Source organism: Nuphar pumila, chromosome 2 (assembly GCF_984573655.1).
Source record: "Nuphar pumila chromosome 2, dmNupPumi1.hap1.1, whole genome shotgun sequence".
In the NCBI taxonomy this organism is placed as follows: Eukaryota; Viridiplantae; Streptophyta; class Magnoliopsida; order Nymphaeales; family Nymphaeaceae; genus Nuphar; species Nuphar pumila.
In genome coordinates this window covers 136,232,461-136,251,518 of record NC_143250.1, presented here as the reverse complement: position 1 = coordinate 136,251,518, position 19,058 = coordinate 136,232,461, and the positions used below count along the sequence as shown (strand labels likewise).

General features: G+C 35.3%; 1 protein-coding gene across 1 annotated transcript in view; it reads left to right on the top strand.

Moving 5' to 3' along the window:
- Positions 1-7,587: 7,587 nt before the first annotated feature.
- The window catches only part of LOC149847228 (mRNA-decapping enzyme-like protein), a 46,004-nt gene continuing 34,533 nt past the window's right edge, over positions 7,588-19,058 (top strand). Inside the window, exons 1-3 of the mRNA XM_089996877.1 lie at positions 7,588-7,856; positions 7,945-7,985; positions 8,463-8,512. Of these exons, the coding sequence (XP_089853003.1) occupies positions 7,698-7,856; positions 7,945-7,985; positions 8,463-8,512 (250 nt within the window). The 5' untranslated portion in view covers positions 7,588-7,697. The remainder of the gene's footprint in view (positions 7,857-7,944; positions 7,986-8,462; positions 8,513-19,058) is intronic.

Sequence of the window (19,058 nt, the reverse complement as noted above, 5' to 3'; positions counted from 1 at the left end):
CTTTCAAAGTTAAGGGGGTTTACTAGGACACTAGGACTTCTTACTTCTTATTGGGTGCAAACGAATCGGATATGTTGTGGATCATATCATATCCAGACCCATATCCGGAAAACAAATAGTTGGATTTGAATCGAGTTCGGATCCGAAACATATCCAATCGGGTAGGGCTGAACCTCAACCTGATAAAACTGAATCTGGTAAAAATCATTTAAAAATTAGTTTTTTACACGTGAAAAACGAAATCAGAAAAAGTTTTGGTCCGAACCTGAAATATATCCCACTTAGAAGATCGGTTCGAATATGAAAATAATCTGAGTAAGAGACTTTGAATCCAATCTGAATGCACATTGGATCAGATATCTTACTATATCCGATCCGTGTGCACCCTTAAATGAAAGCAAGGATGGTGTATTTGTAGATACAAGGCCTGTGAATGGGTTGTTGGACTTTGTTCTGTGCTGAGTATATCTGGATCCTTATCCAAATTCTGCATGTTTGTTCTATCCATGCTCAAGGTTAGGGACTTGCGAGTTTCTGGAAGTGGGTCCAGTCCATGGAGCCATCGATCCACTGGACCATGCATTGCGGTCATGAAAAGTAGGGATGCCAACGGTTTAGATTTGCTACAGATACCTGACTGAGTCCAAATCCATTTAGTTGACTCGGTAGAGTAAAGGGCAACCGATTAGCAATCAGATTTGGATTAGGGCTTTACATCTAAATCCAATTATGTGTAGATGTATATTCAATTAGCTGTTTTAAGCTAACCGATCCGGATTTGATACCACCTTTTCCATCTGAATCTTATCCAACTTTGAATCAGATTAGGTTGGATTATCCGATAAACGCTACATCTGAACCAAATCTGACCCGTTCACATCCATAACGTGAACTGGCACACCCATAAGCATTTGGATCTTGCAATGCGATAATCATTAGATCAATGATGCTGTTTACTGCAGCTATGATCCAAATCTTGGGGTGGTTATTAAATTAAGCAACTCGAGCTTAGCTAGTTAATAGCTTCTTTGAACTTGATCCATGAGCTTGCAAGCAGGGCTGTCAGTCGGTCGGGCTTGTATTGGGCACACGACCCGATCCAAGACTGAATTCTTGAGTATGGAATATCCCGGTCCACCAAAGTAATTTGCAGGTCAGGTTCAGTTATGATTTTTGTTAGATATCTGATTGGACCCATCTTGACCCGAGTATTTTACATGTACCTCTATATATTTAGTGAAAGTAAGCTCCTTAAATTACATGGGTCCAAGCTCGGGGTTTCATTGTCAACTTGAACCCAAACACAAACCTGCCAACTAATTATTTGGGCAGTTTGGATTCACCTTGGTGAATCGGATACTCAACCCATCGATAGTCCTACTTGCAAGCTGAGCTTGAAAATAGATTTCAAGCTTATGTAGATCCTATCCATGTAATTGAATGCAAGTTATGGTCTAGATTGACCAAAAATAGATGAGATTAAGTCTTCTTTTCAATAAATTAATAGTGACACTTTATAATGACCAAAAATGATCATATTGTACACCAAAAATGATATGTTTTTTTAAATGTTCTAGAATTTTCAAAATTTGCATGATATCCATTTCACAAATTTTTTGTTATAAAAAGACTCTTTTACCCTTTGCACAGGTGAATTTTTTTTAAGATATGCAAACTTCCTCTCAAGAGTCCAAATATGTGAATTTCCTTTTAAATATGCTAATTCTCTTCCAAATATGAATATATACAAATTTTCTCTCAAATATATGAATTTCTTCTTAAATATGCAAATTTTCTCTTAAAAATTCAAATTTCGTTTTAAAAACTTTAACGGTACTTTTGAAACACCACTAAAGAGTTTTTTATCTTTAGCGTCACTTATGCAAATACTAAGCATGGGGCCCTTTGTCTCACATGTCCTAACATTCTTAAATACAATACGACATTCACAATCATTAGTTGCAAATGTCTCCAAAATATGTAATTATCTTTACTAAAATTGCATAATTGGCAAATGCATGAGGACATTTGCGTGCAAAGGTCAGGACATTCACAATTGTGAGAGTATTTAGTTAAAAATGTGCATACATTTTTTGGACCTTTATAACTCATGGTTGCGATGTTCACAAAATTTGTGAATCTTTTTTTAATAAAATTGCATAAGAGACACAAACAAAACATTTGTAAATTTGTGAGAGAAAAATTGCATATTTAGGAGAAAACTCACATATTTGAGACAAAATTTACATAGGATATTTTGGAAAAAGTTTGCATATTTAGAGGAAGTTCGCTTGTGAATGACTTTTTTACTTTTGCTACATCAAAAAAATTATGAATTTGAACATGGGATGGATTTTAAAAATTGTATGACATTTTGGGAAATGCATCATTTTTTGAATGTAGATCATTTTTCATTAGAAATATATCATGATCTGAGTAGGTCTAAACATGGATTAGGTCCAGGTTCTGTCCAGACTACAGTTCACAAGTCAGATTTAAGTACATGTTGGGTTGGAAGCAAACTCACGACGAGCTTGAGCTGGTTCATTTACAAAAGAACACATTCTTCTAAGCTAGCACATGCTCAACTTATTTTTGTGATAGCTTGAGCTAAGCACAAACTCACGATGAGCTCGGGCTAAAATGGTCAGTGTAGCTGGCTCATGTTATACATTATTCCAACCCTGGAAGTGTAGGATTTGAACTATAGACCTACTGAGCAAGCTTAAGCTGATTCAATTTATATATGTTGTTTTTAAGTTGACATCAAATAGGATTTGAACTCTAAACTTGTTGCTTACAAGCCAAACACTTACCACATTATGTGTCCTGGGCCGATTTTTCAAAATAAGGCATGTGCAGTGCAGAGCTCTACTCAGTGAAAAATGCATCGAGTGTAGGAACGTGCAGTATGTGTTCGCTTGATCGGTGGCGTGTGGTGGTAACACGACATACGATAGGCATCAGTATCATCGTTAGCGCATCGTTATGTGGTCATCTTTCTCTATGAGAACCACGAAAGGCATAGACTTTCCCTTGATGGGGTTAGAAGGCACCCCCGCCATGAGCATGAAAATGACAAGTTTGTTGTGCGGGCGATGATGACCCATTTGTGTTTGAGACTGCATTGGGGTCTCACGAGCAGAGAATGCTCGATGTTGAAAATGTAGAAGACCACTATCTAAATGATTGAAGATGCGTTAAGGAATGATACTTGACGTGTTAAAGGTTGCGACGATGGTGGATGTAATCCAGAACAAGTTGAGTAGGCTGAATAAAAATAGTAAACCAAAGATAAGTACAAAGGAAAACTGGCATATCAGTGAAGACTGTGTTCTTACCTGCACCAGCATTGTCGAGGATGACAATGGCTTTGGGTAGGAAAGAATGTCCCAGGTTGATCTTTCAGAATAGGGCATGTGCAGTGCGGAGCTCTACTGAGTGAAAAACTCATTGAGTGTAGGAACGTGCGGTATGTGTTTGCTTGATCGGTGACATACGGTGGTAGCACAACATGCGATAGGCATCAATATCGTCATTAGTGCATCGCTATGTGGTAGCACATACGTGGAACATTGTTCGGTTAAGCAGTACCAGCAGATCAGAGGATGTTTCCTTTGAAGATTTGGTTAAAGACCTCTCTGCTTGCAAGATCGTCTCACACATAATGGTTGGATGCACGAAGGTGCGCATGGGTTAGGGCTAATTCCTTCAATGATCACATTAGGTGATTTCTACCAAGTATGGTGACTCGAGGCTAGGCGAGTGAATGTCTAGGCACCAACGAATGAATTTGGGTGGTGCTCTTTGCTATGATGTTCAATCATCAATTGGTCTTCATACTGGAGGCCGCAAAGTCTTGTTCCTTTAGTGGCGATATTTTGCTATGTTGTGCACATGAAGTTGCAATACACTTCATGGCACGCAAGGCTAATCAACATTTGTGCCTCTTTCAGAAGTGATGGCTGGTATGGGATGACTATGTACTAAGCGGCATGGACTACATGAAATGCGTATTTGGAAATATGCTTGATCAACTTTCGCTAGGCAGCTGTGCACGGGGTGGTGCGTAGGGCCAATGAAAATGATTCAGCACATGAAAAGATATTGGTACGCGATCTTTGGCCGTTAGGCTGATTAGCTTAGGCAGTTTGGCGCATCGCGGATTTGCGGAGCATTCTATGCCTGTGACAGAGTGATAAAAAGGCTTGCGGTAGTAAGAAAGGATCATCGCGCCACACTGGCTTATTGAAAAAATAAGCCTGTGACATTATGTGACATGAAATTATATCTATAGTTTTTTTAGTAAATAATGAACCTTTACAAGCTTAGCCAAGCTGAACACTTATTGGTGTTTGACTTGTTTAGCGATCTTGTGAGTTGAAACAAGGTCATTATGAGCTAAGCACAGGCCAAACTGCGAGCAACTTGTCTCATTTTCCATCCCTAGTTGTCGTTGATAAGGATTTAGATAGTACATGTTTGGATTGGATAGCCAAGTTTGCTTAAGAGTTTCATATCCAATTAAATGAATGGGTGGGGTATGGTTCTATGCTTTTAGATCATAACCCGAATCTTGCACTTCCTTTGTTGTTGAAGGTCGGTTAAAAGTGAGTTTAAAGTTTGCTTCACCCCTTCATAATGACATTTTTATAGTGAAAAAGTCTCGGGCTACTTTTTTCAAGGTCCGAAACAAATACTTTCTAAGAACCACATTCATACAATGGATAAGTAAGACATATATGTTCACAATTAACTTAGCTCCTTCGAGCTGCAAACACATATTGGGATAGATCTCTAAACACTTGAGATTAGTCTCATTTCCAACCATTACATCGAACGAGAGGTGCTCTTTGAAGTTGTGCCGGATTTCCTAAATTATTTAAGAGAAAAGTTCTCATATATGGAGAAAATTTGCTTGTGCAAAGAATGAAAATATCCTTTTACCGTAAAGTTGCAGATTTAGACTTAGACAGATTTTTGAAAACTGCAGTTTTTTTTTTTTTGGAAAATGCATATCACGAGATTTTAAGTTGTCAAAAAACTCCCAATAATGAGATTTGCGATTATAGAGAAGACCGATGTCACCAAGCCCTTAAACCATTTGTAGTCAGCCCATGGTCTGACAAGTGGGTCAAATTGGGCCAAATTTTAGACAAAACAAGAGCAACTGGTCTAGTCAACATGATAGCCATGCCATGGTGGGTCCAAACTCTCATTCTTGCTGTTGTTGTCGGTGCTTTGAACAGGTTGAACTCGTGTTGGATCAAGACAAATACTGATCCATGTACACGTCTCACTTCAAATGCCCTCTTAGATCCAATGGGACTCAGGACCCATGGTGCGACCCGTTTCTAACTTAATGGAGTAAATCCGGTTTTGCCTTTTTTTCTAAATTTTTGAATACAACAAAGTATATCTGGATCTGATCAAAGTTAGAAGCACCCAAACCAAGCCTCTGCCCTAGTCGGCTTTGATTCATTCCCAAGCAGCTATATTGGGCTCGCTACACAGATCCGAGTGCAGCTTCATCAAATTGGGTCGTGTGCTGGGATCCAGCCCATTGAGGCCCAGCCTTTTTGGTTAAGCTCAACAACTTGGGCTGGGTTAGGGATCCAATCCATCTTCAAATTGCAACACAGACATTTGCTTTGGTCGCAGGTGGGATGAGCAGTCACAGCCGTGAATCAGCCCCAAGGAGCGTTGGCGGAGTTTTACCGGATGCGATCTAGATGCTTGGTTTTATAGAAACAAACTCTTAAATCATTCCAAAAATCTTTTAAGACTTTAAAATCAATGACTCAGAATTTTTGTAAATATTTAAGCATACAAAATCAATCTCATTTCGATAAATCAATAGTCGATTCCAAGAAAATGGGCCCTACGGAATGCATTTGTAGGATTAGATTTGCAAAAAAAAACTATGAAAATCTTGGTAGTTTCTCCATATATATATATATATGCAAAAATCTAAAAGCTATAATTATTGGTCAAATGATCAGTTGTGTGAGAAATTTTTGCAGGATTCAAGGGAGAAGTGTTCTCAAGGGAGAATTACAATCACAAGTTTTAATTTCTCATGTTTCACTAAACTTGATGTGATTCGCAATCACAATAAGGTGAGAAATCCAATAATCACATTGCGCTGCAACACATATTTTGTGACCCGTGAATGCATGTATGATCTAATTGGAAAATCATAGGTGCAAGCTTCCATCCACTCAATGCAACCCACAAATGTGTTTAAGATGGTTTACTTGTTAAATAGCATATTTCAGATTAACGTAAAATCATAATTTTTTGAATAATGAAATATGATGCATTATGTGACCCTTGATCTTTAAAGCTCTTGAAAATCTGCTTACATGTCACAATGATAAGATTCAAAAAGAATTTTCAATTAAGTAAACAATGACGTGTAAAGTTATGCCAACGAAAATATTGAAAAAAACAAGAGAAAATTTGTTTTTTTATAGGCCAATGGTGTTTTTTTTTACTAAATAATATGCACAATAGGTTTAACAAAATATATACCACAACCAACTTTGGCGCATAATCACAAAGTAGCGGCCATTTTTTGAAAACCTCACACTAAAAATTGAAAGATTTTCACAATCCAATTGGAGTTTGAAATTTATATAATTAACTTAACCTCTTCAACTTATTTGATTTGGCTAATTCAAGAAAAAATGAGATAAGATCTTTGACACCTCATTTAGCTAAAAAAAGATGTAGCACAAAACTATGTTAAAATCGATTCACTAGATGAATCATTTTCCTAAAAAAACCCTGAATCGAATAGAATTGATTGCAAATCGACTACTTTTTATCATAACATGACGTATTATTAAACAATAAAATATAAAAAAATAATTAAACAATTATTTTAACCCTTTTAAAAATATTTAAAATTGCATTGAAATGACAGCTGATTATTCTGACAACATTCACGCAAAAAAAGAGAGGAATTTGTCTGTTGAGCTGTATGAGGAAGAAAATCCTCAAGTATGATTATAAGGAAAGGAATTGACCTACCTATTAGGATAGGGAAGAAAAGGCCATTAGACATGAAGATTTTGAATTTGGAGAGTTTTTTGATCGATCAAGCTGTTGAGTATTAGAGATAAACTAAAGCCCTTATTTAAGATAATTATATTGAAGTACAAAATTGGTTGAAGATTACAAGGTGGTTGAATAAGAAGGCTTTGTTTTTTTAATTGAATTCAATCAAATTATTTTTCATCAAATGGATTGTTACCTAGAATTTGATCATATCCCTTGCAATATCGTTCTATTTCATCTGATACGTTATAGGCAGCACGACATGATATTTTCAAAATATTGACTATTTGAGTGTATCATATTTTTATCATAATATTATTACATTATTAACTCGATACTTGTAGCTTTTCGTATTTTTAATGTTTTATTATATTTTTAAATTATAAATATACCGATATTTCCCAATTGTTTACAAAAGTTTTTTTCTAATTTATCTTGTAGATTTTTCTTTGTCGAGAAAATCCCGATAAATACCTTGGGTTACGCCCCTGCCCCGATCAACTCTCTCTCTCTCTCTCTCAAATAGCAGAGGAAGAAAAGGCTTTGGCTGGTGGTAGCTTTCCTTGGTGTAATACATGTATTGGATGAGAAGGGGTTGGGGGATTCTAGGGTTTTGAAAGAGCGTGGCGAAGAAGATGTCTCAGAACGGGAAATTGATGCCCAATCTGGATCAAGAGAGCACCAAAGTCCTCAATTTGACGGTTCTTCGGAGGATTGATCCGTTCGTCGAGGAGATTCTCACCACCGCCGCCCATGTCACCTTCTACGAGTTCAACATAGAGAATAGCCGATGGGTCCTCTCTCTCTCTCCCCGCCCCTCTCTCCCTCTTTTGGCTTTTGCGTACTCGTGGTTTCTCAATTTGAGTCGTTTTGGTGTTGCAGAGTCGGAAGGATGTCGAAGGATCGCTCTTCGTTGTGAAGAGGTATTCTCTACATCCTACGATTTGCTCTATGGGATTTGGGTACTTGAGATTGTGTTGTCTGATTTCTGTGACTTTTTCTGCATTTGTTTATGTTGGTGTTCAGGATCATAGTTTCAGTTGCTTGATGTTTTTTTTCTTTCGATTTTTGTTTTTTTAGCCGTCGCATACATATTAGTTTTCTGGATGTCAATCAGCAAATATGAAAGCTAGGATCTTTGGTTCGAATCCTTGACTTTCCGATAAAAAAAGAATAAAAATGATGATAAATTGAAGATTCGTGTATGTTGTAGTCAGTATTTCGTTTCAATCTATGATTAAGCGGCCAATTAATTTGATTAATGCTGGTGCGACTTTTACCCATTCATAATTGGAGTTTGCTATCGTTTCTTTACTTGGAGATCAGTTGGGGTTTTGTTTTCGCTATTTTATTGAGCTTCTAGAATTGTCTAACTTGATAAATTGTGATAAACCTTGTAGAAATACTCAACCGCGATTCCAGTTTATTGTTATGAACCGGCGGAATACAGGTTTGTTTTCTGAGTATTTCCCACTCGTCTCCTTGTGCTGATCTGTAAGCGTTATACTTGTGCCTTTGTGATAGTATCATGTGTGTGTGATAAGGTGATTGTGATGACTAGTCAGGTATTAAAAGGCGATATTGTATATGTTAATTTGCTTTTCCACTTGTTTATGTAAAATCACGGATGCGTTCTTGAAGACTGGGGAAAGAGGAACCACTTGTAACGATTCTCTGGAAAATTGTGGGGGTGTTCTAAGGCCACATCTGTAAGTGTCAAAGTTTTTTATTGGAAAAGAGAACATTTTTCATATGAAAATTGTCATGTAAAAACCTCTCTCTTGTTTGTGTGACGTGAGAAAATTCTGTGGAAAAAATTAGAGAAATTTCTCCTTTATTTAAAAGTCACATGAATTTTTTTCATAGAAAAATATCTATGTATCATGGGTACTCCTAGGCACGGGGACACATTTTATCAATCATATGATGCAGCCAATTCGTAGTCTATGCTTGACATGAAAACTATCTACTGTTAACTATATATTTGTTGATCATTATTTGCTAGTTATTTATGCACCTTTAACATGCTTTAGTGTTTAGACTTGTAGTTTTTAATTGATAGTCTATAACTTTATATTTTGAGCATTTTGTAAAATGTAGCATAATTGTGCATTTTGCATGTGTTTGTGTCGTAACAAACAAGTATACTACCAGCATGTTAGCATCTCTAAACAAATGCTAAAAATTCAGAAAGTAATAACTATGCATATATCAACAAAATGAACATGCTTTTGAGCTTTTATAGAAAAAATTAATAAACAAAATTAACTATGCATGCTTTCACAAAAAAAAATTCAACTAAAAAAATTAAGAAAAATAAAAACATACAAATAAAAATCAAACATATATAAGAGGTGGAGGAAGAAGAAAAGGGAGGAGGTGAGCGGAAGGAAAAACAGGGGAGAAGAAGAAGAAGAACATGTGAGCAGAAGGGGGGAAGAACGGGGGAGAACAGGAAGAATCAGTGGGGGAAGAAGATGCAGAGGAAGGAGAAGAAAAAAATGAAGAGGGGGAGAAAGAAGAAAGGAGAGGAAGAAGAGGGGGAAAGAAGAAGGGGGAAAGAATGGAGTGGAGGGGAGGAAGAACAGGGGAGAAGAAGAAGGAGAGAGAGAGAGAGAGGCATATGATACTTGTAGGTGAGCCGTGAGCTAGGTCTTCTTCTTCTTGTTGCAAAAGACGAAAAGAATGAGAGAGAGACAAAGAGAGATTGAGAAAAAGAGAGATGAGTGCATACCTCTTCCTCTTATTGTAGCAAAAGAAAGAAAGAAAGAGAGAGAGAGAGAGGAGCACATACCTCTTATTATTCTTCTTGCAAAAAATCGAAAGGCAGAGAGAGAGAGGGAAAGCAAAAGGGTGACAACGGGAGAGAGGGTGAAAAGACCCTCTTTACCCTTTTTATAGGATCCATCGTTGTCAAAAAAAAATGGACAAAAACTAGGCTTGTCGCCTAGGTGGTAAAGTAGCGCCCCACCGCCTAAACCTAGTCGCACAGGCGGTGGGGTTGCACCTAGGTTGCTTAGGCATTGCCTTTGACAATGAAGCAATAACCTGATATGAGTTATTTGAACCAAGGTTAAGTATCGTATTGTTACCCGTATTGGTTGGGCCCAAAATAAGATACATATTGTATCATATCGTAAAAAATCATAATTTTTAATAAAGTTTTTTAAAAAATTCCATAAAAATCTTGAAAAATTAGAAAATTAGCAAAACTTCTAAAAAAATTTATAGCACACGAAACAATGATGAATTGCACAAAATACAACTATAAAATTACATATGAAGCATTTGTCTCTATTAGCTCAAACATCAATTATCTCACATGAACAATATAAAATATTAAATATCTTGCAATTATGAACATGCTCCAAGACTCATACTTTCATATTACATAAATAAAAATATTATGGCAATATTTGCACTCAATTTTCAATCGGTTTTGACTCATTACTTGAGTTCTCCATTGCCATGCCAGATCATCTGATGCCATTTTTGTTGGAGTGTGGAGCCTGATTTCTACCTTGATATAAATCCTTAATTTTTGCAGTAAGTTGGCGGGGGGTTGCAGTGGGGCAGTGCCCCTGAGGCAGATTTTTTTGGAAGGTAGTTTTGTAATTTTATTCATAATATAGTTTTTTTACCTTAATCACTTGAGTGAAAAAATGGTGGAAATGCACTCTTACTAGATCAAACCGCAAAAGCCTTCTCCCTTGCGTATGGATAGACCCCAAAATCGCTCTCATGACTCCTAGAGTGTGTGGATACCCCTTTAATGGCCTCTACACAAATGAGGGAGTCGGCCCTCACGAGGTCTTTAACCCCCCCCCCCCCCCAAAAAAAAAAAAAAAAAAAAAATTAAGTGTATTTCACATAGTAACGATACGTATTCGTATTGTATGATACGGTACGATACTTACTATTAAAATGTAAAATAAAACATATATATAATAATAATAATTTTATATTATATTATTATTATATATATTATATTTTTATTAATTTTCTTTCTTTTTATTTTTTCTGTTTTTATCTAGTTCAATTTGAACTAGATGTTATAAACTAGTCAAGTCCCAACTAGGACTTGACAAGATTATAGTCGTTCCAATGGCTATAATTAGAGTCGTTGGACTAGGTCCAACAACTCTTAAGGAGAGCTCTAAATGAGCTCTCCTTAATCTTTCTCCCATCTTGTATAAATAGCGGTGATCCCCTCTCTTTTGTGTATTCAATGCTTCTTAAGCATTTCTTGCGAGAAAAAAATATTATTATTTTTAGTGTGTTCTTTCATTTATACCCTTTTATGGGTTATGCTTGTAGTGTATCCAATAGACACCCTTTGTGAGCTTTTCGTGCTTTTTTGGAAGACCACCATTTCATTACATAGTATCAGAGCCTTGAAGTTTTTTTGATCTTGGAGAACTTTCACTTTGTTTTTCATGCCTTCTTTGCAATGAGTGATTTGTTTTCTTGTTCGTGGTTCAAGTGATACTCTTTGAAGAAGGAAAGCACGTGGAGGAAGATTGGCTATGAAAAATTTGTGTTTGTGTGTGTTCTCCTCCTCTCTTATCTCTCTTTTTCTTCTCCCACCTACCTTTTTTTTTTTTCTTCTCCCACCTACCTTTTTTTTTTTTCTTCTCATCCTTGTAAAAGATGGATGATAATGATAAGATCACCATGCCCATGAAATTAAATGACACCAATTATTTAATGTGGGCTTCAATCATGAAGCACTACATTTGGGGAAAAGGGTTGTGGGGTATAGTGGATGGTTTCGATTCGGAACCTAAACTAGTTCTCACAAAGATTGAGGATTACAAAGAAGTTCCTCTCACAGAAGGAGAGAAGAATAAGGCCGTGGCTACTTACGAGAAAAAATGGAAAGAGTGGAGGATAGGGCACACAAAAATTATGTCATGGCTAATTAATAGCGTAGACATTAAGAAATGCTCAATTCTTGTCAAGTTTGAGCATGCCGATAAAGCTTGGGAATACCTTAAAAATATGTATTCCTTTAAAGATATTGTACATGTGTGCAATTTGCAAGACAAAGTTCGGACGATGACTCAAAAAGACAAAACTATTAAAGAATACTACAATGAGTTATCTGAACTTTGGAAAAAATTGTCTCTTCTTGAGCCTAAATGATATTGTGTCGAAGATATCGAGTTTCGCCAAAAGCAACTCGATATATAACATTTTTATCAGTTTGTAATGGTTTAAGTCCGAAATTTGAGTCAACCAAATCGGCCCTTTTACATCGTGGAAAGGTTCCTTCTATCGTTGATACTATAGAAGAACTGACTATGGAGGAAAATAGACTTAGAAAAAATACTCCAAAATCTGAAGATGATTCCGTTCTAGCTGTGTCTAGACCGAGAAACTATGTGCACACTTATAGGCCACCACATTTTGGTAGAGAGAATGGTGACTTTGACAAAAGAAAAGTCGTTTTCCACCATTGTCATGAGGTGGGGCACTATAGGCCTCAATGTCCAAAGTTAAAAAGAAAAGAAGAAAAAAGAGTTGCATCTGTTGAATCAGAATCAAAAGATCAAGATGCACCTGTATCTATGGTTCAATTAATGGAGATCCTTTAACCTCTTCTCAAGAGGGCATTCTTCTCAACTAAAGCCTCAACTGGAGCAACTTTTGATCCTTTTCGGATCCAGGTAACTTTCCTTGGCTTCTTGACTCTGGTGCTTCATTTCATATTACCCCAAATATCAATAGCTTATCCGAATGTCGTAAAAATAACTCAAGTGTGTCAAAAGTTTTCACAGCTGATGGTATATCTCTTGAAATAAAAGGCGTAGGAAATTTTGAAAAACTTCATAAGTTCAAAAAATTCTTTATCCCAGAAGTTAGATATATTCCTAAACTGAATCTAAATCTTTTATTTGTTTCTCAAATATTTGATTATGGGTGTAATATCTCATTCTGTTCTCATGGTTGTTGGGTACATGATCGCCAGTAAGGAAAGTTGATTGGGGAAGGCTATAGAAAAAGACTCTATTATATGGACTTTTTGAAATTGCCCAAGAATGATTTTTGTTATAATGTTCAGAAAATAGAGTTGGATTTATGGCACAAAAGACTTGGCCATCCTTATATGTCCAAAATCCAACATTTTTCAAGTTTAGGAAAATTTTGTAATTCTGAAAGTTTTACTTGTAAAGTCTGTATTCTTGGAAAAATGAAAAGATTACTGTTTCATAATAGAACTTTTGTTTCTTTTAAACCTCTTGAGTTAATACTTTCGTATGTTTGGGGTTCTGCACCAGCCATTTCAAAAGATGGATATGCATATTATGTAATTTTTGTTGATGACTTTTCTAGGCATACTTGAATTTATTTCTTTAAACATAAATTTGAGGTCTTTGCACACTTTCAAACATTTCATAAAATGGGTAAAAATAAATTTTAAAATAATATTTATATTTTTCGCACTGATTCAGGTGGAAAATTTATGTCCATAGAATTCAAAGACTATCTTAATTTATATGGCATCACACATCAAAGATCGTGTCTACATACACCACAACAAAATGACCTAGTCGAACTTTAACATCGACACATTATGGAAACCACTAGGACTTTACTAATTGTAAATCAAGTTGCAAAAGTTTTTTTGGGCAGAAGCTGCCCTAAATGCTACCTATCTCATTAATTGAATGTCATCTTCTTCTTTGAAAAATATAACTCCAATTGTGAAACTAGTCAACTTACCTCCTGATTATTCTAGATTAAGAGTCATTGGATGCAAGTGTTTTGTTTTCACTAACAAGAATGACAAACTTTCTCTCCGTGCGATTCCTTGTGCCTTCTTAGGATATACCGATAATAAAAAAAGCTATAGGTGTTTTGATTTTCAAAATGGAAAATTATATATATCAAGAAATGTATTTTTCTTAAGGAAAAAAAGTTTTTTTGAATTTGAAAAACCCAAGGAAGTCACTGAATATGCCTTTTTAATAAATTTGACTTCAAAATCTAATTAATGAGATCTTGAATGTGACTTTGACAATGATCAAAGTCCTATTGATGTTGAACATAATGTCGATAATGAAGAGCAAACCCATAGAGACGTTAGTCTACAATATTCAAGATGAAGAAAGACAAATCTTCTATATGCATTAGAAAAATATTCCGAAGTATCTAACAGAAGGTCATTCAAAATTTTGAGACCTCATGAAAAATTTGTGTCATACGAATCCTTTTCACCCACATATAGGGCATCTATTGCATTAATACAATCATACGTAGATTTTGAAGTCAAAAGCCAAAAACCATGTAGAATGGGTAGAAGCCATGAAAACAGAATTGAACGCATTATAAAAGGATAACACTTGGACTATTTAAGATGTTCCTTCAGGTAAGAAACACATAGGCTGATGATGGGTTTACAAAGTCAAAACCAAGAGTGATAGAACTCTTGAAAGGTATAAAGCCCGTTTAGTGGCTAAAGGGTATGCTCAAGATTACACCATCGATTATGAAGAAACCTTTGCCCTTGTTGCTCGTATAACCACTGTCAGAACTTTAATAACTTTGGCATCCATTAAAAAATGACCCATATTTCATATAGACGTTAAAAATGCTTTTCTTAATGAAAATCTAATTTAAGAAGCATATATTGAAGCTCCACCTGATATTAGTATCCTTAAGGGTAAAGCTCTTCGTTTAGAAAAAGCTCTTTATGGTTTTAAACATGCACCAAAAGCCTAGTATAACAGATTTAGTTATGTTATGCTTGATATTCACTTTCAATCTTGTTTGACTGACATTGCTTTGTTTATTAAGAATTCTAATGCAGGCATTATTGTCCTCGTTCTCTATGTGGATGATATGATCATCACCAGAGGCGACAAACAAAGAGTTGTAAACATCAAAACTCTTCTTAAAACTCATTTTGAAATGACTGATTTAGGTTTATCAATATATTTTTTAAGAATTGAAGTTGTTTATTCCCCTCGTAGGTATTTGATATCTCAATCTAAATTTGCCTTTGATATTGTTTCCAGGTCTGAAATTACAGATGAGAAGAAAGTGGGCACTTCAGAAGTTGTCAACGTTAAAATAAAAATTGATGATGAAGAACTTCTTGATTATCTCACTCCTTATAGACAACTTATCAGATTACTTTTCTATCTTTCCATTACTAGACCAGACATAGCACACGATGTACACGCAGTAAGCCGGTTTCAGCATGCTCCTACCTCTGTTTACATAGGAGCAGTTTTGCGTATTATTAGATACATTAAGTCCTTTCTTTTACGAGGCCTTTTCTTGTTCGTTTCATCTTCATTAGATTTAATAGTATATACTGATGCTGACTGAGGAGGTGATCCCAATAATAGACACTCAACCACTGGTTTTTGTGTTTTCTTAGGTAAATCCTTAATTTCGTGGAGGTGAAAAAAGTAGCAGAAGGTTTCCATCTCATCCACTAAAGCTGAATAATGAGTCATGACAACCACGACTATGAAAGTAGTTTGGCTCAGACGTCTGCTTGTCGACATGGGAGTTGAAGCAACACAAGCTTCACGTATGTGCTGTAACAAGATCTATATTGCAAGTAACCGAACATTTCATGAACGCACCAAACATATTGAGATGGACTGTCATCATGTCAGAGAGAAATATCTACATGAAACCATTGATCTGCCATATGTTACATCAGAGTATCAATTAACAGACTTTTTCACCAAACCTGTCCCAGCTCCCAGATTTCACTTTTTCTTAAACAAACTTTTGCTCATTGTGCCGTAAGTTTAAGGGAGAGTGTTAAAATGTAAAATGTAACATATATATAATAATAATAAATTTATATTATATTATTATTATATATATTTTATTTTTATTAATTTTCTTTCTTTTTAATTTTTTTGTTTTTATCTAGTTCAATTTGAACTAGATGTTATAAACTAGTCAAGTCCCAACTAGGACTTGACTAGATTATAGTCGTTGGAAGCTATAATTAGAGCCGTTGGAGAACTAGGTCCAACTACTCTTAAGGAGAGCTCTAAATGAGCTCTCCTTAATCTTTCTCCCATCTTGTATAATTAGGGGTGATCCCCTCTCTTTTGTGTATTCAATGCTTCTTAAGCATTTCTTGTGAGAAAAAAAAATATTATTATTTTTAGTGTGTTCTTCCATTAAACCCTTTTATGGGTTATGCTTGTAGTGTAACCAACAGACACCCTTTGTGAGCTTTTGTGCTTTTGTGGAAGACCACCATTTCATTACACTTACAACATTGATTTGAACCATGATATTTCTCAACAATCCACTTGCCAAACAATTTGAAATCAGTTCCCAAACCAACCTTTTCCAGAGTAGCACCTCTCCAAACATAGTATGGATGAGTCCACTGACCTGCTAAGGTATTGTAGTCAGTCATGTGGGGTGAGTGGAGGAGCCAATGTGAATGGGGAACAACCCTACTCATTATTCCTTCCTCCATGTCTGCCATCAAGTGATTTCAGGTGTGGCCTAGTATGAGGATGTTAAGTGTTGGGTATGTAGGGTTTCACCAGATCTTGTTTTTTGAAGAATATAAATGAATTTTTCAGGATTTTTGGTGAAGTATATTGGTGTTGGAGATTTTTCCAAACAATTTTTATGTCGTCGAGCTTTGATTGAAGTTTTGCAGTGTTAGGGTGTTTATGCAGCAATATGGCAGGGATTAAGGCTGAGATTGGTTGGAAATGCATGCTAGGAGAGGTTAGAACAGGTTTGCGACACATTTTTGAGCATATGGTCATGGGGGAAGGAGTTCTATGTTTTTCTCTGAAGTGGTGACTGTAAGGTCGAGATGAAATTTCGTGTTTTCTTAGTGTAAGAGGTAACTATGTGGGTGATAGGTGCTGGTGGCAGTATCAAAGATAGGAAAGTCGGGGTATATTAGTATTGTGTGGATCCCCCACTTCGGGTGTGGTGTGAAGTGTCTCTTGTATAAGAGATTCTTTAAGGTGTAATGGCTGATAGTAACCCAAGAAATGATGATCCTAAAGAAGCTTCAAGTGTGGTGAGACCTTGAGTGGAGGATCATCAACTCTAAATGAACACTTAAGTATCCAAATCGCAAATGTTAAATTTGATGGAAGAAATTATGAAGCATGGTCCTGGTCTGTCATAATTGCCATAGGAGCAAGGAAGAAGCTTGGTTACATAAATCGTGAAACCAAGAAGCCAAATGGTTGGGACCCCAACTATGGAGATTGGGAGAATGAAAATTACCTTGTAATGGCATGGTTGTTACAATCGATGGACCCATCACTTGGCGAAATCTTCATGAGCTTTGATCTTGTAAAAGAGATATGGGATGCTGTATCAGATCCATACTCTAGAAAATCAAATGTTGCCAAGAAGTGTGATATCATTGAAAGAATTCAAAACTGCAAACAAAAGGGCCACTCCTTGAGTGAGTACTGCATGTTAAGATTAATGTAATATAAGTATATATATATATTGTTTAATATATATTATGTATATATTGTAATAATATATATAATAATACATATTATATATTGTAAATATATATAATATATATGGGAGTCAATTCAAAGCTAGTTTGACTTGCTCTCAACGGCTAAAATTCTAGCCGTTGGGCGCTCTCTCTCATTCTTTAATGAGAGAGGACTTCCCCTCTCTATTCCACTTCTCTTCTTCTCTCCTCTACTTTTCTCTATAAATATGGGTGGGTGTGTGCCTTTGTAAGGTGAGAGAGTGATGGGTAGTTCTAGATATTTTTTGAATGTTCTTGAGTACATTTTGTAGTGAGGTTTTTATGTGTTTATTTTTTATGTATTTTATTGTTCATTATGAATGAAATCATTTATTCACAAAACTTGTATTAGTTTGTATCTTGTTAGTATTCAAATGTATTTCAATTTGGCATTTGTATTATGATTTGGAATGTCTTGGGTTCCATGCTATTTCATGACATGGTATCAGTGCAAGGTATCTTGGTCTTAGTATCTTGTTCGTGTTTGTGCTTCGAAAGAAAGATTTGAATTGATTAACGGCTTGGACTTGACACTCTCTTATTTTGGTATGTATTTTATTTGGATTCTCTACTTTATATATTCATGGTATATATTAAAAATAACGTGTTTAAAATGTAGTAGATATTTATTAATATGTTAAAAATGAATATATTTTCAAGTTAATTAAAATTAGAACTTGTGAAAAATTATTGACATTTGATATATGTTTTGTGTAAGCATGTTTACGTGAAATATATGTTTTGATTATGAATATGTATATTTTTTGAAAAATGTCATCATGAAAATTATATTTTATGAGAGTATGAGGTTTTCTTTAAAATCTTAAATACTATGCTTATATGTTTTCCATGTTGTTTGCAAATTACTAATTTTTTGTTGTATGTATTTTGTTTATCGTAATGATCATTTGTGCCCTTAAGCATGTGTCAAAACATGATTATTAGGTATATTATGTGAATTTTATATTAAAAATGTGTTCCTTAAGAAATTTAGATTCTTGTATAATGTATATCTTGAGTCATCATAATTTTAATTCTTTGGTAATACCATGAATATTTTGTTTGCTCTCATATCGACGTGCTCATGTCCCATATTTTTATGTGGCTTCAATGATTGACTTTAAGATGTTTCTCTCATTGTGCTAAATTAATTCTTTGAAAAACATCCTCGATTGATTATGCTTGAGAATGATCTTAGTTATTTTTATATATGACTTGTGTTCATTTCTCTTTGTCATTCGTATTACAAATGACTCTTGCTTTGGATGCTTTGTTCACATATACTTGAATGCATTTTGTATGTCATAATATTAACTTGTTTTCTCCTAATGGATTATATTTTGCCCCCTAGTAGCTTCTTGTGTTTGTGCCCCTTAGAAGGTTTATATTTGATGCATTGTGAGTAATATTTAGTATGCAGTATTAAATTCATAGCTTTTGTGTAGCCTATGTGGCTATGAATTATTAGATTATCTTATTGCTTTGAGTA